Source organism: Pyrus communis, chromosome 5 (assembly GCF_041283825.1).
Source record: "Pyrus communis isolate YQ-2024b chromosome 5, ASM4128382v1, whole genome shotgun sequence".
In the NCBI taxonomy this organism is placed as follows: domain Eukaryota; kingdom Viridiplantae; phylum Streptophyta; class Magnoliopsida; order Rosales; family Rosaceae; genus Pyrus; species Pyrus communis.
The window spans coordinates 21,836,596-21,859,575 of record NC_142569.1 but is presented as its reverse complement, the minus strand read 5'-3'; the positions used below and the strand labels follow the sequence as shown (position 1 = coordinate 21,859,575).

General features: G+C 37.1%; 2 protein-coding genes and 1 non-coding gene across 3 annotated transcripts; 2 read left to right on the top strand and 1 right to left on the bottom strand.

Annotated features, from left to right (window-relative positions):
- Nucleotides 1-3,534: 3,534 nt before the first annotated feature.
- On the top strand, nt 3,535-6,874 carry LOC137722863 (la-related protein 6C). Its single transcript, XM_068461969.2, has 10 exons — nt 3,535-4,032; nt 4,741-4,822; nt 4,912-5,006; nt 5,120-5,191; nt 5,297-5,376; nt 5,484-5,562; nt 5,657-5,704; nt 5,771-5,839; nt 5,953-6,081; nt 6,262-6,874. The coding sequence occupies exons 1-10, from the start codon at nt 3,712-3,714 to the stop codon at nt 6,496-6,498; spliced, it is 1,212 nt and encodes a 403-aa protein (XP_068318070.2). The 5' UTR covers nt 3,535-3,711; the 3' UTR covers nt 6,499-6,874.
- Nucleotides 6,875-7,557: 683 nt separating this feature from the next.
- TRNAI-AAU (transfer RNA isoleucine (anticodon AAU)) lies at nt 7,558-7,631 on the bottom strand. The gene has a single exon. It is a non-coding gene; the product is annotated as a tRNA-Ile (tRNA).
- Nucleotides 7,632-10,830: 3,199 nt separating this feature from the next.
- LOC137724383 (Peroxidase superfamily protein) lies at nt 10,831-12,977 on the top strand. The gene is made up of 4 exons (XM_068463127.2): nt 10,831-11,114; nt 11,392-11,583; nt 11,674-11,839; nt 12,325-12,977. Exons 1-4 carry the CDS (start codon nt 10,878-10,880, stop codon nt 12,729-12,731), a joined length of 1,002 nt encoding a protein of 333 aa, XP_068319228.2. The 5' UTR covers nt 10,831-10,877; the 3' UTR covers nt 12,732-12,977.
- Nucleotides 12,978-22,980: the final 10,003 nt, after the last annotated feature.

Sequence of the window (22,980 nt, the reverse complement as noted above, 5' to 3'; positions counted from 1 at the left end):
ACAATCGAAGATCATTAAGAATAATGAAAACCATAAGCATTGACAAAGCATTTGCAACTATGACATCATGTTACTCATGCTAAGAATTAAACTTAACGCGATCGTGACAAGCGACCTTCACTACTTTCAAGTATAAGTTAGTAACGATTATGTGAAACCTTCTTAAACTTTAGCCACATATTCATGCATGCTAATTAAGTGTCGACCCTCAATCAACAAACACAAATAAGTTAATCATCAAATAGTTAAGCCAATTGCATTCACGAATCAAGAGTTCATAACCGGAATTCATCAATTCATATCACATAAATAATCATGGTATTGAAATCACCCCTAGCCAAAAAGGGTTTAGTTCCTCATAACTTTGAAATCAAAGAAACACCTAAACATTCCAACAACTCAAACTTGAATTGTATGAACGTTTAGGCACTCTTCTCTTCCATTCCTCATATTACAAAACAAAGAGAATTGAATTTAAACATTGAAATCAAAGAAACACCTAAACATTCCAACAACTCACACTTGAATTGTATGAACGTTTAGGCCCTCTTATCTTCCTCGTTGTTGTAGCACAAGGTCTAAGGTGAGGTTTGGGGGATTATGGAAATGGATGAGGAGTGGTGTTTGGATTATAAGGGAATGGATGGGAAGCTCACGGCTAGGGAAGGGAGAATGTGTTTGTAATGTGTTGTGTATGAAATGAGATGTCCATGAATGAATGAATGCAAGGGTATTTATAGGAGTAGTGGAGGGAACATATGGCTATGTCATTTGTAGGTGAAGTAGGTGGATGTTGTAGGTGAAGTAGGTGGATGTTGTAGGTGAAGTGGATGTTGTAGGTGAAGTAGGTGGATGTTGTAGGTGAAGTAGGTGGATGATATGTTAAGTGATAAGTGATAAGTGATATGATATGTGGTTATGATATGATAAGTGGTTAAGTGGTGATGATAAGTGATAAGTGATTAAGTGATATGATATGTGGTGATGATAAGTGATAAGTGCATGTGGGTTAACTAATGAAGGAAATGCATGTGCAATGACAATGTGTTAGAATGGATGTGTGTTATGCATGGCATGATTGGGATTAGGAAAGGTTTAAATGTCCTAAAACTAAAGAGAACAAGGTTCCAACACTTTGGCTCCAATTAGGTCTTCAATTTCGTCCAACACTTTGGCTTCAAGCATAAGCTATCCGTCCTTAGCCCGAAAGTGCTCCAAAAGTCTCCAAAATGCATCTTTTTGCTCCTTTAGCCCTTTGGACCTACAAACACACGAAAATAGCTTAAAGTACTAAAATAACTAAAGAAACATAACGTAAATGTACGAGAACAAGCCATTTAAGTCGCATAAATATGCTCCTATCACAATTCCACATGACCAACATATATCTAAGCACACAGATATACAGTACTACAAAATAATTCTAATATATGGTTTCCGGCTTATCTCTTCATACTAATAGTTACCAAATATCATTATTGTCATCTAGAGCTCAATAATTACGTAAATCTCGATAAGGTGCCACTTGCACTTAATTAACCGAGATGCTTATCACCCAAGATGGGCTGTTGACTATAGTAGATCCACTAATCTCTATCAGGCCTCCCGTAATGTTAACTTTCGCCCTTAAGAATGATTCAAAACATGTTGACCAAAGTTAACTCTTAGTCAACAGGTCAGTAGTAAAGTTCCGGCCTAAGCATTGCCACCATGCGCCGCTACATGTGGCGGTTTTCGATGAACAAGATCCATAATTTTTTACTAGCACCAAACGCCACCAAACTTCATAGCAATGTAGAACAAGACAACGGAAAGAAAATTCATACCTGAGTCGACTCCTAAAGGTAGGCGGAAGGAGGTGAAAATCACCGAAGAAGCCTTGGAAGGCCGTGAACTGCACGCCACCGTCCGACGTCCGATGGATGACTAGAGGCCATGTCCTTAAAGTTGGGGTTGAGGCAAGTCCAACCCAGGTGGCGACCATTTTCGTTCAGTGGATTCACCGCAGATCGATGAGAAACTCGCTGCTACCCAAGTACAATTGTAGCCTGGATTTGTCGTGTACCGAGGCCAACGAAAGGGATATATGGGTGGATTGTGATATGTGGGTCAAGGGCTACACTTTGGTAGTGGTGGTGATAATCAATTAGCTAGAAAATGACATGAATCGACGTTGGAAAAAATCTTTGCAGAACCGGGTCGCGTCACCTAGTCGGATCAAGCACATAGGTCAACTTTCCAAAATCGAAAAATCCCTCCAACAAACTTGGCACTTCTATTTATGGAGGTTCAAATGACCGTTTTACCCCTGTATTTGCTTGCTTATTTCTCCTTCATTATAACTTCATTTTGTGAAAGGTTTTTTGCCTACGCATAGTGGGATCAAGCTTTATCCAAAAATACTAAGAGTGACCTCGAGAGGTCTATGGATTTTTAATGGATAATTATTCAAACTTTATAATTAAGTAGCTAATGCTCAGATAATAACAAAAATAAAACAAAATGAAATTATGAAATATCCAAATTCAAATAGTGAAATTCGGGGATAAGATTTCAAAGAAGACTTGTGGCCATTCAAGGGCAGTGTTGTGACTATGGATGCCCACATGTCTTGCATCTATTATTTGGTTTGAGTGGATGACCCATACAAGAGAGGAGGATATACAGCAAAAGAAGAGGTTTAGAAGGGTTGTTAGGTTGAAAGAAACTTTACCTATAAAATAATCATCCAAGCAAGAGAGGAGGATATACAGCAAGAGAAGAGGAAAGAAAAGACAGAGGAGAAATGCAGAAGAAAAATATTAGTGAGTTATACCAAGGCTAGAGAGGCAAAGTGCCCTTCAACCTAACAACCCTACCAAACCACTTCCTTTAAAAGAAAGTTATTTTATACTCCTATTATTTCGGATAATGAAGGAAAGTACTATTGTTGTCCTGAGGACGTAGGCTCACTTGTCGAACCTTGTAAATATTATGTCTTATTTATTTTATATTTTATTGCACACATATCGTTGGTTTCACAACATGTTCATTTAAATAACTCCAATTTTTTTCTAAGGCCTTTATTTAGTTTGATTTTATTTTCAAATTAAATTGTTTTTCTTTCAGTCATATACCCATAATATTCTCTTTTCTGTCACCATACAAGAATTATCTTCTCTTTTTGTTAGAAGAATAAAAAGACACGAGAGATGGCAGTTATACTAATCAATAGTGCATTCCCTATATATGTCAATTTTGTGTAGAGAAAACCTTACTAAATCAAAATTTACAATTTTAGGAACGTAATTAATATCCCATCTGATGTTCGACACCGTCTCTTAAGAGAATGTCCTGGACAAAATAGATACGTGGATCATAAATGTAAAATTATAGGAACAAATTTGTAGGACTTGTAAAGAGAGAAAATATGACACGTGGGGAAATGGAAACCTCAAAATAACCAGTCAAACCCACAAGCAACGGTTCTTTGTAAGAAAAATCAGTTCCTACAGATCCCCACATTGAAATACGGATACCCAATATTTGGGCGCCAAACAAGGCTTCAATATAAAATTACAGTTACAAACAATAATCCCCAAGAGAGAGAGAGAGAGAGAGAGAGAGAGAAGACACAAAACCTTAATCCACACTTTATACAAACCCAGGGAGGACAGAGAGAGTGGCATCTTTAGAGACGGAGCGAACTGAAGAAGATAAAAGGGCGAAAAAATGGCGCAAGCACATCCACCTGGGGAAAAAACCCAAGAGGTCCCAGAAATGGGGGTGAAAGGAAACCCAAGAAGTCCATCGTTCAAATTCAATGCACAGGCACCTGAATTTGTGCCGAGATCACATGCCCAGATGCCAATTTCTGGTTATTTCTATCCCTGCTTTCACTTTCTTGGTGACACTGCTTCCCCTGATTGGTTTTACGTTGAGGACCAAGAATTGCCTCCTTACTTGATCTCCAATAATCCCAATATCGATCCGCTTTCCAATCGGTCCAAGAACGCGATCCCGGATGATCTTCAACAGAAGATCATCAAGCAGGTGATGTGTCTTTGATTGTTAATTCTTTTATTCCTTTTGTTTTGTACGTCAAGGAAATGTCGTCTGTCAGACTGTGAATGTAGACTATTGACCATGTTGATTTTTTTGCGAAATTATGTACGTAGATCTGTTTTCTTTTTTTTTTCTTTTTTTTTTATTTTTTATAAGGAATTAGATAAAATATATGTCTGGATTTTTGGATCATGTTGGGCAAACTGGGATCTTCCTTTTAGGACCTTCACTTATTACACTCCCACCATGGCTTTTACAAGTGAGATTACACTAATCGTTTGAATTTTCAAGCTTTAGTGGTTGTCTAATATGGTACCAACACCAATTGGCATGAAGTGGGTTCAAAACCTCCAATTCCGATTGCCCAGTTCTCTCCCTTGCCACGCAGTTTCTTAATTTTTGGAAATAGGATTTTCGTTGTGGATCTTATCCAGTTTAATATAAGAAGCCATTGAAAGCGTTCGTCCAATGCTATCGATGTCCCATAACGAAACCTGTATCGAAATGTCTTAAACAGTTGGAGATCCTCTAGAAATTATGAGCCATCATTTCACTCTTTCAAATTTGCAATGCATGAGATGTTAAATTCTTCTAACATATGGATTTGTTGTTATCCTTACCGATGCCCATCATCATTAAACAATTAGGACTGGACCGTGACAGCGCCTTCTGAACCGATTTTTTTGCACAAAACAGGTGGAGTACCAGTTCAGTGACATGAGCCTGCTGGCAAATGAATCCTTAGCGAAACACATAAGTAAAGATCCCGAAGGCTTTGGTAGGCAATTTCAGAAACTACTTTCTGCAGATTTAAGTAATTTTTTGTTCCACATTTTAATTCATGCATAATTATGTATTTTATAACAGTTCCAATATCTGTTGTTGCCTCCACCAAAAAAATGAAGTCACTTATTAGTAACAACCATATTCTCGCCCAAGCGCTCCGGTCTTCTTTAAAGCTGGTAAATTGTCTGATTAAATTGCTGATAGTTTTGTTGTCATTCTTCGTTCCCAGATAGTATTACTCATTTGGTCTTCAAGCTTTCATCCTTGTTCTTTAATAATTTTATTGAAGGTTGTAAACGAGGATGGCAAGAAGGTTCGACGTAAGCATCCTTTTACTGAAAAGGACAAAGAGGAATTGCAGGTAAAAAGTACAAACAGATGCTTACTAATTATAATTAAACTACATCGATTTAAGTTTTCTCATGAATCTTTTTATGGTGTGTTTGTTCTTTTTCCGTTCTTGTAGTCTCGCACGGTTGTGGCAGAGAATTTGCCTGAAGATCACTCTCATCAAAACCTAGAGAAGATATTCAGTGTGGTTGGAAGGTTGGATTTTTCGTACCAAGTTTTTCCATGTTCTTTTTTTTTTTTTTTTTGTGTTATCTATTATGAGAGGATCATCACTGCATATTTACACTTTCTGTCAAGAACAGCGTGAAAACCATCCGAATATGCCATCCCCATGAATCCAATTCTTCTCGCTCGAAAGGCGATTTCATTATCAGCAACAAGGTACAAGAGTAAATTAACCATTTTGTTCTAATAGTTATATCATTTCACAAGAACTTTCTTAGAATTTTTCTTCTCATTTTACATTTTTATGCAGCTTCATGCACTTGTGGAGTATGAAACAACAGACATAACAGAGAGAGCGGTATGTTTAATGCCATTATAACTTCAGATTCCATCCTTTGTATTCTTAACATTTTTCATTCATCAGGTTGAAAAGTTGAGTGATGAAAGGAACTGGAGAAAAGGTCTCCGAGTAAGGATGCTGCTCAGACGCTCGGTATGTCCACAAAACAACAAAGGATGTGGTTTTCTGTATAACTTCTACATATTTATGTAGACCTAAATGTATTTGACAAGGCCTCATTGCTTCTGGTACACCATAATTTTCAGCCAAAGTCTGTTTTGAAGAACAGAAAGTCTGATTTCGATGGCATTTTAGAGGATGAAGAGCCATTATATGATTGTGCAGAAGAAACTTCTCACCCAAGCAACCTTGAATTGGTCATTGATAGTCCTAATGTAAGTCCTTTATTGCATAACCAGTCACGTTATCATGTCATTACATTTCCTTTTACATCATGTGCCGTACTTTATAGAGGCGAGATCCACCTATACAAGTGGATCACACTTCTATTAAAGGTGTGGTACAAAATGTGGTATAATAACATCTTTATCTCACATGAAAATCTGTTTGCGTAGGGTGAAGAAAATTCAGCGGGGTCCAAGAAAGGATGGGCGTGGGGGCGCGGTAAGGGCCGAGGACGCGGGCAGAGCCAGAGTAGTCGTGGCCTGATTGCCCCGTCTCCGCTATCAAGCAGCACCATCCAGTGTGAGTCATCTGCAAAACAGAATTCCAAGGGTCCAAGAATGCCAGATGGGAGTAGGGGTTTCACCATGGGAAGAGGCAAGCCAGTAAGCGCCACGAATTCGCCGTAGGAGAGTGAGTGATTTTGATGGTGGCTCAATTTTGCTGAAGGTCTACTTAGTTACTAGAAGAATACGCATATGGCTCTCTGCCTACCCTAATTAAGGAGTCTTGAGAAGAAGGGGGATTTTGGTTATGTATGTGAAATGGGTAATTTGATTATTGATTTTAATTGAGGTGTATAATACGGTAAACAAAATTTTGGGATGTCATTAGCTCTTGGCAGTGATCATTTAGTGATCACATTTGTTTTTTTTTTTTTTTTTTTTTTTTTTCTTTCTTTCTCCCTATAGAGGTACTTTGCTTTTGGGATGGAATTTAATTCTCTTTTGTACAATTCTATTTGAATAATGAAGTTGATGGATGAACTCTCTTTCTCTCTCTCAACCATCTCTACATAATAATTTATAATTATAAGCACGAAATTTCATAGATCGGTTGCAAAACATTTTAAGAAGGATTTTTTTCAAAACCTTGAATAGCCAAGTATTCATTCTAACCAAATGGGCGGATGAAGGATACTTAAAGGTTTTTGTACCACAAGCCTATTTGATAATTATTTCATTATTCACTATTACTTTTGGTGTTAATGATAGCGTAGAAATACATAGGGATACATAGAATATGAAGGGATGAAGAAGAGTCTAAGAAATGTGCAAGAAATAGACGCAAAATGAAAACTAAAAATGAAAAAAATATTCTATCTTGTTTTCACTTTCAAGATTTTGTTTCATTCATTCATCCTTATCTTTTCCCATTTTCCCCATCACCCTTCTTTAGAACCTCCTTTCGCCGTAACTTTTCTCATATCAGCACACTAAAAAAAAAAAAAAAAAACTAAAAACAAAAAAATTATAAACGAATATTGTTTAATATTATTCTTCTCTTAGATTATAAATTAAATATTATTTTTCTTGATTTCTTGGTTCGTTCGCCAGAACTCCTTTATAGCTTCTTTCAAAAAAATAAAAACAGATCTTAACCCTTCAAATTCTTAAAGCAGACTTTCTGTCTATTCAAGGAAAGATAAAAAATCACACTTTCTGTCTATTCAAAGAAAGATAAAAAAGTGGCCCATGCAGGTCTCGAACCTGCGACCTTCGCGTTATTAGCACGACGCTCTAACCAGCTGAGCTAATAGGCCTTGTTGTCCACCGTTCCTATCTATTATATTATCACCTCGAGACAGCTGCAACCTCGTACACCCCTCCTCCTTGCACACAAGTTGCATAACATTTCAATTTAAACTTGTGTTACAATATGTTTGGATGAAGGAGTTAAATTTGAAATTTAAATAAAAGTCAAAATTTATAAATTGACATGTACTAATTTTCTTGTTTAGATTTTTAAATATAGAAATTTAGAATTTTTGTGTAGAAAAAAAAAACTTGAAATTTGGGACCTACAATTCCCAAATTTAAATTTTCATATAAGTAAGTGTCATTTCTGAATTTCCATGATTGAGAGCTTAAATAAAAATAAATAAATAAAACAACTTCGGTATTCAATTTGCTTTTAATCATGGTTCAGTTCAATTGCCCACCACTCCAACTTTTGCTTACCCATCTTTTGTAGCCTTTTCATATTGTGAAATCACATGAAATGTGAACGTTATCTTTTTGCTCTGTGGTGACAGTTAGGGCTCGTTCGCTAGAAGCACTTTTGTGAAACCTAACTGCTTTTTTTAATTTTTTTTTTTTTAATGTTTTCTAAACCTTACTAAGGGTAGTTGACTCTTGGTGTTGTGTTGAAGATATGAGGACTTTATAGTATGTACATGTATAGTATATATTAAAATTTTTGCTGTTAGATTCTTAGTTGTATCTTTGGTTGCATATCCAATTCTTCATTCATTTGATGCATTCTTGCACCAAAGCATGATAGAATTTGTGTAAGACAAGAGATTATGAGTTGCTTATGAAGAAGGTTTGAGGTTGCACTATAAAACTAATTAGCAATATGCATGGGGAGTAATCGAATACTTATAAGCATGTGCAAAGTCCATTCTTTTCCTGACGTAGGATACACAATCTCAACATTTTCATTATGCGACGATGAAGTATAAATCGACAATGTCCTTTGGATAAGTCAATCTAGATATGCAGAATATAGAACCCAGATCCTAGGCCTAAGGATCAAATGATCCGGACCATTGAAATTTGATCCAACGGCTACAAACAGGAGACCCCTCTAAAAGTTATAATAATTGTAGCCATTGGATCAATTTTCAACGGTCCGGATCATTTGATCCTTAGGCCCAGAATCTTTAGATCCAAAGAGGATCTTAGTTCCAGAATATATATCTTCAGTTCAACAATCATTACACGCATTGAATAAATCCTGCGCAAAAGCAACAGCAGAAATCCTTTTATACATAAAGACTTTGTATGTAATTTTCAACATATCTAAGTGCTTTTCCAAAATTACTTTAGGTTATTGTGTAATTGTGTTTATCTTCTGTATTTTTTTTCACTTGCATCAGCTAACACAAATCACCTCTCTGATAGGCTATGCCTGCCATTAGTGAAAAAAAAAAGATTTTGCTAGGTCTCCGATTTTTTTCTCTTACAACAAAAGATTATGCAATGATACATATGAAGAAAGTTGAGGTTTAACTGAATGATGTGAAATACATATGCTCGTTAGGCTTCATACTCTGACGAACCTTGCCCTAATATATCATGAAGATTGCACCCCAAAACCAGCAAGCAATGGCAGGACTAACCCAACTTCTCGTAAGCTCATTCAAAGTTTCATAACTCGCAGATCGATGTGAGACATCTACACTTCCCAAGTATACATCCTTTCCAGTTATGTTTTGAAGTTAGACGATCAGAAGTGAAATTGTAGTAGAAAACAAAATTGTATAATGCAAAGTGCTTAGTTAAACACTTCAACTTAAATACTTTGGTTAGCTTTGCTCTCAATGACATTTGTAATTCCACTGATATTAGTATGATGAAATTGTAGTAGAAAACAAAATTGTATAATGCAAAGTGCTTAGTTAAACACTTCAACTTAAATACTTTGGTTAGCTTTGCTCTCAATGACATTTGTAATTCCACTGATATTAGTATGATAATTAAACATTAAGCACTTTGTTGTTTCAGGCACTACCTTTGATTATTTGCACATTGACTTAATTCCCATGCATCATTGTATATGACATCCTAGTCAGGTTTTGGATTCTTCTCCTACCTAAATAGCATGCGCAACTATTTGGACTAAATTATATCTTCCTCACCAATTTTTTTTTTTTTTTTGAAACCCCTTCCTCACCAATTTATATAAAAAGTTCAACTAGTCCATGCACTTCCGATATCAAGTTATAGAATTTTAAGTTGTAATAAGTTGGTAATTAAGAGTTCTTGAAAAACAAACAGTTAATATCTATGATCATTACACGTCTTTCGTTCTGCTTTTTTCATGCGTAAAGATTATTTGCAATTGTTCTGCTACATTAGATAACCGGAAGAAATCTTAGTGTCTGCGTATGTTGAATATTGGATTAAACTAATTTATCTTAGCTATATGATTGATTGAGAATATGTGGTTTCGAATATATAAATTTCTTCGTTATGTAAATAAGAATGTTATGGACTAACAACAGGATTCGTGTCAAATATAATAGGAAATTCAGTGATAACCAAATGGATTTTATTCAAGATGCTACTTCCTCCTCAGTTGAATAAAATTCTTTAGTGGTTCGTATTTGCAGAATTGCTAAACTTGGACAAATGTGTATGAGCTGATCTCTTTAATACTCACCCCAGAGTCGCAGGTTTGTTGTATGCAAAGTGTATGTTACATAAACTTCATTTTCTAGTAGTTGTATTTATTTGGAAACAATCTCAAACTACAAGCAATAGCGAAATGTTGAACGAAAGTCTTTCAATTTGCACTGTCCAAAATCATCACCAGCAAATTTTATATAAAAAGCTTCTCAATAAGAGGTTCATACGCCGGTGCATTGATAGATTTTGGCTGTTTTTGTAGTGCTCATGTCGATCATCTGTTTTAAGTATGACATCTTCCAAAAAAGATATCTCTCATGACACTACAACATTCTTTTTGCTTCAAAAAGAGATCATGGTGGCTTACCCCCTTCAATGGAATTTCTGTTTTGTTAGCATGAAAGAAAGATGTTATAAAAAATAGGAAATGGATGATATCATGGCGGCTTATGCCCTCCGGAAAATACTCCAATATGATTACTTAGTTGCAGAGTTGGCCATTAAGTTTATACTACCATAGTGGCATTACCACTCTGAGTTTAACCAATGAATTCACTTTGAATTTCCACCGTTTTCGCCTATAAATAACAGCGAAACCTCCTCTTAGATGTCATCAAATGAATCTTACAGCAAATTTTCGACACTGATCACAAGCTATGACTCACAAAATCATCTCCTGCTTCACCATTCCTTTATGCTTGTTCTTGTTTTTGTGTCCTTTTGTTCATATGTATCCCTTTTCGTATACTAGCCAGCTCGATTACAATTTCTACGACAGATCGTGTCCTCGCTTGTCAATGATTGTCCGGTACAATATTTGGGCAGCTCTCAAGAACGACACCAGGATGGCTGCATCCCTTCTTCGGATGCACTTTCATGATTGTATTGTCAATGTAGCTTTTCTTTCCTTCTTCAGACTTTTCCACATCTTTATGCCCTTTGCAACCACATTTTGTCAAATTCATGCTAGAAAGTAAATATTATTCTTCGTACTCTCCTTTACCCTTATTCTTTAAAAGCAATTGATACAAGTTACTTGCAATGATCACGAATTAACATTAAATTTCATAACAATGAGTTTTTGTGTTTACTGAAAAAGGATGCTTTAGTGTTTAGACCAACTCTGTTGTTACACGGTGTTAACGTATCAAAGTTTTTGTTCTTTCGTAGGGATGTGACGGATCAGTGCTTCTTGATGATACAGATGACTTTAAGGGCGAGAAGAATGCTCCAGCAAATCACAATTCTCTTCGAGGGTTCGAAGTGATCGACAGTGTAAAAGCAGATGTCGAAAAATTCTGCCCATCAACTGTTTCGTGTGCCGATATTTTGACTCTTGCAGCAAGAGAAGCTGTTGTTCTGGTACTTGACACATTGCTGTATCATATGAAATGTATAGAAATGGTAGTTTTATATTTTTAGTCTCACTTTATTTTCGTTCTTCTGGGTTAGGCAGGAGGGCCTTTTTGGCCTGTTCCATTGGGCAGAAGAGATGCAACGACAGCAAGTGTGAAGGCAGTTAATGAACAAATACCATCACCTTTTGAGCCTTTAGCGAATATCACTGCCAAGTTCACATCAAAGGGTCTTGACATTAAAGATGTTGTAGTCCTCTCAGGTTCTTTTTTTTTTTTTTACTTTCTTCCAACCAAACCATCTCTTTATTTTAGTTCTAGCTACATAGTGTTAGATAGTTTATCTAAAGAGATGATGCGAAATATACACAGATAAAACTAGTTACAAACTTAGAAACACTAGGGACCCTAAGACAGCAATAAAGGAGCACTAAACCATGTTTAATTACGGCTTATTGTTGGCTCAGTATCCTTCCAGCTATATTTTTGATAAAAAAGTTTGCAGAGGCTGCCACTGTAGGATTACAATCTAGCTAGTTGTATTCATCTTCACTTAAAAGGGAAAGGGAAAGGATTTTTAGGTTTGACTCCCATGAATAGCAATTTCAAACCTAAGTCTTGCTAGATTATTATGGGGTTTAGCCAAATCCTTCAATGTCGTTATCTAAAAAACGTTTGTAGGCTTTATACATGAGTACTTTCCTAATATTATCGACATGAATGCCTTTCTTGCTTTTGTTTTCTGAAGGTGGACACACCCTAGGGTTTGCTCAATGCTTCACCTTCAAGAGAAGGCTCTTCAACTTCGACGGCTTGGGCAACCCTGACCCAACACTTGATTCTTCGGCCCTATCAAGCTTGAGAAGAATATGTCCAAAGAAAGATGAAGCAAACAGCAATGTTGCTCCTCTTGATTCCACAAATGTCAAATTTGACAATACCTATTACACAAACCTGGTTCAAAACACAGGTCTTCTAGAATCTGATCAGGCATTGGTGAATGATCCAAATACTGCTGCAATGGTGAACTCTTACAGTGGGAACCCATTCCTTTTCAATAACGATTTTGCAGCATCAATGGTGAAACTTGGTAATGTTGGCGTACTGACTGGGGAAAACGGGCAAATAAGGAAGAAATGTGGATCTGTGAACTAATAATAATAATGGTTCAGTTTTCTCTATGAAAGCATAGTATTCTAGTCATGGACTAGTTGGTAATGGAACCATAAACGAACGAATAATTAGTTTAGCGTCCAAGTATTTATCTCACTCTTGCAATTGAAGGGAGAACCAAATTAGCATATTCTACTATTAATGAATATAAGCACTAACTAATTAATTTTCAGCATGATACATGAAAGGTAACATTGTTTTTGGAAAATATCTAGAATATTATATTGTCATGCAAATTGTTCATCTGAATAAAAAATCTAACAAAGCTTTATTTTATCAACGGTTTAGTTTGACAGTTAATCAACAATATACAGTATTTTACAACAAGTGTGATTGTATAAACTAGAAGTAGAAATCCTATAGGATCTAGAAAATTTTTTCCTTGTATAACTTGTATTACTTTAAGGGCAAGTAAAGCCCATCATCATTAGTATAAATAAAAACACTAGGGATGAAGAATAATATACAAAATTCCTCAAGTGCTTTTCTCTCTCTCTCTCTCTCTCTCTCTCTCTCTCTCTCTCTCACTTCCCTTGCCTCACCCTCTCTACTTTCTCTCTCTCAAATTTTAGTTTTACAACACGTGTTGTAGACCAATTTTAGAGAGAGAAGGGAGAAGAGCTTGAGGAATTATGTGATGATACTCCTTATGCCTTGTACCTTTATTTAAACTAAACATGGGTTTTATGTTTAATAAGAGATTATTTTCAAGTACATGAATAATGAAACAAACAAAAAAAGAGAGGCTACGAAAGGTTACAAATCTGGAGAAAGAAGTTCAAATACAAAGAAGATAAGGAAAGAGCAAGAAATAAGGAACATTATCCAACCTTATCTTATCTTATCCTAACCAACCTTATCCTATCTTATCTTATCTTATCTAAATCAGTTTGTGCCTTAATTCTAACTATTTAGAAGGGATTAGATATACATTTAAACACATAACTCAGATTCTAGAAGCCTTATCCTTTATGTGCCGCATATGTGCCATTTCTTGAAGGTTTATGAGTTGTAATCCCTCTCCTACAAAGGTGCCGCACCCCTTAGCCTAAGTTCTTCTAGAAATTTGCCCTTTATCCCTTCTAGAAGCGCAATTTCTGCCACAAAACACATTGTTTCTAGAATTCCTACAAAGGTGGCGCCTCTCTCTCTTCTAGAATCTCTAGAATCTGCAATCCTTCTCCCTTTCTTCCTTGGTCTCTGCCGTGGAACCTTAGTCCTTTTCACCTAGGATTGTGCAAACCTTTTCCCACCTGATTTCTACCACACCTTAATCTGATTTATATAGGGTTGTTAAGAGAATGGCGTTTTCAACTTAACTTAGTTCCTAACATGCAATCTAGAATGGCGTGTTCATAGATTTAACAAGTAGAAATCATTAAGAACAAAAAGAGTTTGAGTCATCACAAGGCATCATAAGTATTGGTGTTGTCTTACTTATCCTAGAAATTGGTTCACATGTTAATCGTAATTAACAAGTACTACTCTAGAACATATGTAGGTCCTTATTCGACAAGGGCAGGCACACACATATTCATAGCATTAGAATCCTAGATATGCTTACTAAGTATGCATCCATAGAAAACACATAAAGAATTCATCAATGAGACAAGTGGTGAACCAATTTTCATCCATTCATAAAAGTAATTCAAACGAAATGTCATAACAAACTTGCAATCATATTCGGAGCTTCAAACAGCTCCTAACCACTAAAAATTTAGTTACACAATCCTTAAGCTAAAACAAAAGATAGACATGAGTTTGAGAAAATAGAACCGAAAGAAATCAACTAAGGCTTCCTCACCTTTCCTTCCTTCCCCAACGCTGCTTTTAAACCAATTCTTGCTGCATCATTTTCTTCTCCTTAACTCACCCACTAATAGCCATTTAGTGATGACAATAAGTGAGAGGAAATGGTGAAACAATTGTAACTCCTTGGGTAGCCTTTATGTCAATAACTCCCTCTTAATCCTCATCTTTAATTCCATTTCCTTTGATATTTGAATAGGTGTCAGCTGGTTTGTTCTTGATTGCATTAGTTTTGGCTGCTAGATTTATTGGATTTATTGCTTTCAATGCTTTCTTGTCAGTTACAAACTGCTCAACCTCTTGGGAACCTTTCAGTGTTAAAACGGCCATAACTTCTTCTAGAAAAATGATATTAACAATCCGTAAAATGCTCCAGAAAATAGACATCTATAACTTGCCAACCGTATAAGGCTCATTCTCTAATTCTTTCTGAGCTGTCCGCAAGTTGCTTCCAAAGTCAGATGACCTGCACAGACAGTTTTGACGAATTTGTTACTTAAAATTCCACTTGTGCTATTTTTCTTTCCTTTGCTTGACAAATCCTACAAAACACAAAAAAAAAAAAAGTAAATAACTCAAAAATATAAGGAACTAACTAAGAAAAGACAAGTGAATTTGATATAAAATATATATAAATATAAGCTTATCAAGTAGTTGTAACATCCCACATCGCCCAGGAGAGTATATCCTGTAAGCCTTATATGTATATCTCAATCTCTACCTAGCATAAGACCTTTTGGGAGCTCATTGGCTTCAAGTTCCATGGGAACTCCGAAGTTAAGCGAGTAGCACGTGAGAGCACTCCCATGATGGGTGACCCACTGGGAAGTTCTCACGTGAGTTCCCCAACACAAAACCGTGAGGGTGTGGTCAAGGCCTAAAGTGGACAATATCGTGCTACGGCCGAGTCGAGCTCAGAATGTGGTGGGGGTCCGGGCTGGGATGTGACAATTTGGTATCAGAGCCTAACCATGGCCGCGTGATGCGAGATTTATACGCACACAAATTAAACCCTCTTTTCGTCAAATTGTAGTATATGTATAAGTAGGGATCGTTCTGGACCGGGGATTAGGAGGGATTGTTAATCTCTTGGAAACTGACTTAAAAACGTAAAAACAATATAAAACACTAAACTAGACTCAAAGAATTCAAAAATACTTTAAAACATAAACTAAACAGATTCTAACAAGTTCAAAAGACTCAAAACTCTTAAAAACACAAACTAAATTGATTTCTAACTAATTTGACATTAAAGTAAAGGGGGATTTAGGTTTTGACAAAATTAAACTAAATGAACAAATTGCAATTAAAACAGAATGTAAATATGAATGTGAATAAAATATGGATGATGGAATAGCCAAGGGGTTCTTCTCCACACATGTTACACTTGCATACAAGATTGATTCTCAGTTGGTCTTTCGATAAATTATGAAACTCAACACCCCGGGTTAATTAGGTCCGCTTAAATTAACCGTCAAGTTTTCCTTAAGTTAATGAATTGGATGGGTTTGCGCAACGCAATTCACAACATTCTCCAAAAGTCCTTTACGTGAACAGCACAATAAAGATACAATCAAAGATCATTAAGCATTATGAAAACTATAAGTATTGATGAGGCATTCGTTACTATGATGAGCATGAAACTTGTGCCAAGAATTCATTTAACGCGATTGTTTATAAGCAACCTCCACTACTTGTGAATATAAGTTTGTAACGATTAGGTGAAACTCACTTATATTCTAGCGTCATATTCATGCATGAAAATTAAGCGCGCATTCTTAATAAACGTACATAAATAAGTTATCAATCAAACGGTTAAATGAATTGAATCCACAACTTATGAAATTCCAACGAAAGTTAATCAATTCATATTGCAAATATAAACATAGTTTCGAATCACCCCCTAGCTAAAGGGGGTTTAGTTCCTCATAACTTTGAAATCAAAGAAACACCTAAACATTCCAACAACTCAAACTTGAATTGTATGAACGTTTAGGCACTCTTCTCTTCCATTCCTCATACGTACAAAACAAAGAGAATTGAATTTAAACTTTGAAATCAAAGAAACACCTAAACATTCCAACAACTCAAACTTGAATTGTATGAACGTTTAGGCACTCTTCTCTTCCTCGTTGTTGTAGCACAAGGTCTAAGGTGAGCTTTGGGGATTATGTGAAGTGTTTTGGAGGGATGGGAAGTGGTTGGATAGTGGCTGCAATGGAGGAGAAAAACTGCACAGAAATGGAAGGATATGCACGGCAAAGGGGAAGTGTTTGTGTTGTGAATTGTGTTGTGAATGGAATGAATGAATTGTGGCTGCAATGGATGCTTATTTATAGGTAAATGAGAGGGAACATGACAGCTAGGAAGTGGGTGGAAATGTGGCTGCAATGTTAGTGAATGATTATGAGTGAATGCATGTGAATGTGGCTAGGTTGGAAAGCTGGAATTGCATGTGGAGTGTGCTGAAAATGCAAAGGAAGCTCACGGCATGGACTTGTTTTGGGTGATGGGTGCATGTGTTGGCTGAATTCTTTGTTGGAAAAGCATGTGAGGGACAACTAGGGTGAATGATGATGAATGCATGTGGAAGTGTGGCTGAATTGAAGGATACATGTGGCTGAAATGAAAGGGAAATGCAAAGGGAAAAGCTGGAAAGGGAAGGGTAATGCACGGCAATGAGATGTTTGTGTTAGGTGATGGGTGCATGTGTTGAATTGGTGGTGCAATGATGAAAGAACAAGTGCATGTGGCTGAATTGAATGAATGCAAAGTGAATGAATAATGAAATGGGAAAGCATGTGCAAGGTTGTTGTTGTGATAAGTGATAAGTGTATGGTTATGTAGGTGATAAGTGTATGGTTATATAGGTGATAAATGAATGATATGTTAAGTGATAAATGAATGATTATGATAAGTGATAAATGAATGATTATGATAAGTGATAAATGAATGATATGATAAGTGATAAATGAATGATATGTTAAGTGATAAATGAATGATATGTTAAGTGATAAATGAATGATATGTGGTGATGATAAGTTGGTCTTCAATTTCGTCCATCCCTTTTTCTCCAAACATAAGCTATCCATTCCAAGTCCGATTTTGCTCCAAAATGCTCCAAAATGCATCTTTTTGCTTCCTTAGCCATATGAACCTAAAAACACACGAAAGAAGCATAAAGGACTAAAATAACTAAAGAAACATAACATAAATGCACGAGAACAAGCCATTTAAGTCGCATGAATATGCTCCTATCAAATACCCCCACACTTAGCTTTTGCTAGTCCTCGAGCAAAACAGAAAAACAAAACGAAACGAAACAAACCAAAGACAATCTTAAACCTTCCAACGTTGCCTTAGGGATTTCCAATGCACATGACATGTCAAAAATCATCATTCCCACAGATTTTGATCATCCTTACACTTAAGTACATACTTAATCATAGTCACCACATATTAGTTCACAATTAAGCATTTAAAACCATGTTTTGAATGTAGTAACATGCCTTAGAGAATTTGCTCAATTCCTTACAAGATATGCACTCAATTTTCACTCAGATTTTCTGACTACACACCCTAATCTAGTTACATGTGAGAAGATTGATGTAAACATGAAAACGAACACTCACATATATGTATCATAAAGAGAGCAATTTCTGGAGTTAATAAGCATGTTTAGGTATGATCTCATGAATGGAATGCTACTACTTAGATGCGAGAACCAGTGACACCATATGCTCATACCAAGTTCAAACTCCACAAATTGAAACATATAACACTCAAGATAGAAGTCAAGGGTTGTAACGGGGCTTGGGGTGTTTGGATAACAAAGAAGGAGTATGGAAAACAAGGGTTCTTTAAGCAATAGTGAGCAAAGTAATGAATTAGACATTTAGAATTCCCTTTAGAATGCAAAAATCAACTTTGATCACTCAAGGGGGAAGCTCACAAAACTTAGGGCCATATTCAACTTTTTTGGACCCTTTCTTCAACCATCAACGCTTGTGAGTTCATTCTTACTTATTTTCACTCCTTTTCTTTCTTTTCTTCTTCTTTTTCTTTTGAATCTCATATAAACTTAAGAACAAACTTTTACTCCCCCACACTCATTTTCTTGCATAATGTAACTCAAAAGGAATTCATTTAAGTCATGCTCACTATGCTTCAAGAACAAGGGTACGGATGGTCCTAATCTAGGCTAGGTGAGATGATATGGGTTAACAAAGAACATGGGCTAAACGAGGCTCAACGGGGTTAAAACTTTCAATATATACGTAATATGGGAAATAAGGCTATTTGGCTATGATGGCAACTACACAACTTCATCTTGATATATGTTATGCAATTCAATGTCATGCTTTGAATGAAACGGATATAAGTTCTAGCATTTAGTTCTATCATGATACAATTGCATTCTAAGTAGCAACCAAGCAAGGAATAATGAGATCATGCAACAACTTTAGAAACCACAGAATCACAGATTATAACTCTCCAAAGAAGGTAATAGCTCGAGTCTCACAGGGTTGTAGCGTTTGTTTGAGTTCCTTCCTTCAAGCATGTTACAGAAACAAATTTTTCTTTTATGATTGCATGTGAAGTCATACATTATAACCATAACCAAGCATATACCAAGAGTAAATCAAACTTTCATCCATGTTTATAACTCTCTTTAACAGTCATGCAATTACAAACTAAATCCTTGTCATTTTGTTGGAAGGTACCCTAAGACACAAACACACAAAAACGACTCAAAACACTCTTTTTAGGTTTTTCAAAACATGTTTTTCAAATTTTTATGTGCTTTTCGGAGTTATAAAACAAAAAAAACTGAAACACTCTAAAACAGCTTAAAAACATTTTAAAACAGCAAGGAACAACGATTGAAGTTAAGGGTGATAAAATCCAACGAATTTGCATCAAATATACTTAGTTACCCCCCCCACACTTGAATCAAACATTGTCCTCAATGTTTTAAGCTTAAAATCACACCAAACAAAAGTAAACATAAAAACAGCAACTAAATATACTAAACATGGCAGAATGTAATTAACAAAGAGAAGAGTTTAGGGATGCAAATCTGGTTATGGAGTGTAAATTCCCTCTTCTCCTTGGTGATTGCATTGAGGCTTTGATCTTTGTGATTCCACAGGCTTACTCTTGAACTGGTTTCCGCCCATCATTGATTTTCCTTTGTGCTACTCTTGAACTGGGCAGCAGGATTCTTTTGGTCTCCCCCGAAGGTCTGAGCTTACCCTTTTTATCTGTTTCTTTGTTCAATCTTTGCAGAAGTGGTCCCTTCTCTGGAAGTGTATCAACCGTTGAAGATGACTACTCGAGAGCAACGCTAGGTAAGCAACCAGGAATAGATTCTAGGCAGTTGGCTCCAGATCGGAAGACTGACTCCAAGTGCCGGCTGATTGCTTCTTTTACTTTGCCATGCAAGTAAGAACAAGGACAAAGAAAAAGACAGGGAAAGAGCATGATATGAGATACTTTTGCTTTTGACCTTGATGATATGAGATACCTTTGCTTTTGAAGAAGCGGTGAATGAATCAGCACATGCTTCAATCTACCGTTTCCTCCTGGGTCATCTGTACTCCAGGCATCTGGTATCATCTTTGGGGGAGAAAAAATTGAGTATTTCAAGAGGCTTTGCTGGGAGTGCGCCCTCAGAGGTGAGGAAGAGTTGGGCATTTTCTTCAGGTCTGCCTTGCCACAAAAGATGAAGGTCGACATATATAGGGATTTCTCAAAAGCAAGTGGTGGTACTGTTCTTTTACCCTTGTCGACAAACGTCTCTTCGATATCTGAACGATGCCTCTTCGATTTCTGAGCGGGCGCCCCTTCGATTTCTGAACGACGCCCCTTTGCTTTCTAAACGACACGTAGTAGTGCGGATGCGGCTCCTTTTGACAAAGCTGCACGCGTTTTCTGAAAAGCAGAGAAAGCGTCGCCGACTTTTGCGCTTGTCGGCTAAAGATGTGTAGTTGCGATGATGGCCTCCACGTGTTGTCTGAAAAGAAGAAATCTTTTGACAAAGTTGAACGCGTCTTCTGAAAAGCCGAGAAAGCGTCGCCTAAATTACGCCGGAAATTCCGGCTTTTTGAATCGGTGGACGCGTCGCCTTGGCTTTTTATAGAGCTATCGATCACCACAACATACACACTCTGAAGATTGCCCATTCTTGAAAATCGTCTCCGGCCCTTTGAAATTTTTACTCCATCCGCCCCTTCTCTTTGAACACTTTTGAAAAATGGCAAACCCATCGAACCTTAGCTTAAAATTGAGTCTCAGCAGTGATACGGGCGCGCCGCGTCAAGGTAACGTATGGCGCCCTTCTTTCTTATCTTCTAACGGTCCTCTTACAGGTGAAGACTCCATGATGCAGGACGCCACAACAGCTACAATAGTAGCTAGGAACCTCCTCACTCCAAAAGATAGTAGGCTGCTGTCAGGACGGTCCGATGAGTTGGCCGTTCAAGAGTCCCTCGCTCTTAGTGTTCAATGTGCGAGCTCTGTGTCCAACATGGGCCAACGCCTGCTTGCTCGGTCCCGCCAAGTGGAATCGTTGATGGCAGAGGTGGAAAGTCTTAAGCAGGAGATCAAACAGCTTAAGTACGAGAATAGAAGTTTGCATGTGCTTGCAAATAACTATTCGTCGAGCATGAAGAAGAAGCTTGATGAGCTGCAAGAATCTGAAGGTCGAATTCAAGGTGACCGTCAAAGGCTTGCGGCTTATCTCCAGAGGCACCTTTTTCCCGGGCCATCTAGCGCTTGGCCAAGTATTGAGGCCTGGAATGCTCTAGCTCCGATGCCTCCCGCTCCTATGTCTTCTGCTCCGATGCCTTCCGCTCCTATGTCTTCTGCTCCGATGCCTTCCGCTTCAAGAGTATTGCCACGTAGTGGGGCTTCAAGCAAACAACCTTTGTGAAAGTTACATTCTTTTATTTATTTATTTATTTATTTATTTATTTATTTATTTTTTTTTCATTCTGAATCAATCGGCATGGACTTTATCTTTGAATGGGCGGTGATACTTGAAATGATCCGGTAATAGTTTAAATTCAAGATTGGGTGCCTGAATCATCAACAACAAATTAGTATAAAAGAAAATTGAAATTCGGGGAGGCGGCTTACCTGTGTGCTCCGAAATGAACTCCAGAATAAACACCCCTTCGAAAGTTATGACTTGTCCCGTGTCATAAAATCCAACTTCTTTGGGAATTGTGGTTTCAAATATGTCCTCTTTGATGCCTTCTACATCTTCTCCAGCCACTACCTTCTCTTGAATCATTCTTCTTGGTGTACAAAGTCCTTTGAAGAATTCAACACCATCTAAAACTTGCTGTGTTGCACCAAGAATTGGAATAGCATTTTGCACCTCTGGGAAGGCTTCCACGATGTCCTTTTTACTCTCTTCTTGGTTGGGAATCAAAAACCTGCTAGGAAAAGGGACATTGGGTGGAATAACATCAGAATAACATGGAATTGGGACGTCCTTACTTGTGGTGGGTGGTTTAGAGGGCTTAGGGGGCTGCGGCAAGGGTTGGTCTACCCTTTCCGTGTGCATGTCTTCTTCCTCCTCCTCAATTAGCAGCTCCTCATCCACTTCTAGGCTATGTTTGGACATTTTTAGGTCAGCTCCAACCTCCATAGCACTTCCCAAAGTGATAGCATTATGGATTTCAAAATCTTCCTTCGAGTTTTCAATAGTTGAGTTGGAGAGTTCACTTTGCTCTTGAATTTGTTTCATGAACTCCATAATCTGCCCAAATTGCTCATCCAATTTACCCAACTTCTTGTCTTGATTTTGTTCGTCCTGCGTCAAAGAGGTTAGTAATTGAAAATTTTTATCATTATCCATGGACATACTTGAACTTGATTGGAATTGTTGTGGGGGAGGTTGTGGTGGCTGCATAGGTGTTGTATTGAACTCCTCATATGGTTGCCAATATGCTTCTTGTTGAGCCTCCTTGGCTTGATTTTGTGACCCCTACGCCAAAGAATTTATTTCATTAAGAATTTGATTATAATCTATTGGCGAACTTGAATTTAATTGAGCATATTGCATATGAAGTTGTGGTGGCTGCATAGGTCTTGAATAGAACTCCTCATATGGTTGCCAATATGCTTCACGTTGAACTTGTTGATCTTCCCACCACATAGAGTTTGAATGATCGCTCCAATCTCTTTGTGGACATTGATTGGCTTGAAATCCTTGCCTATATGAAGCACCAAATGTAGGGACACTCTGCATTGTGGTCCTTTCGGCATACGGCGACAATTGAGAATAAGATTTGCCAATTGAGCTTGAATGCTAGCAAAATCCATATCTTACTTCTCTAGTACCTAAAATCAAAGAAAGAGAACTAAATCAAATATCAAAACTAACAACAAACAAAGAAAACAACACTAAGTT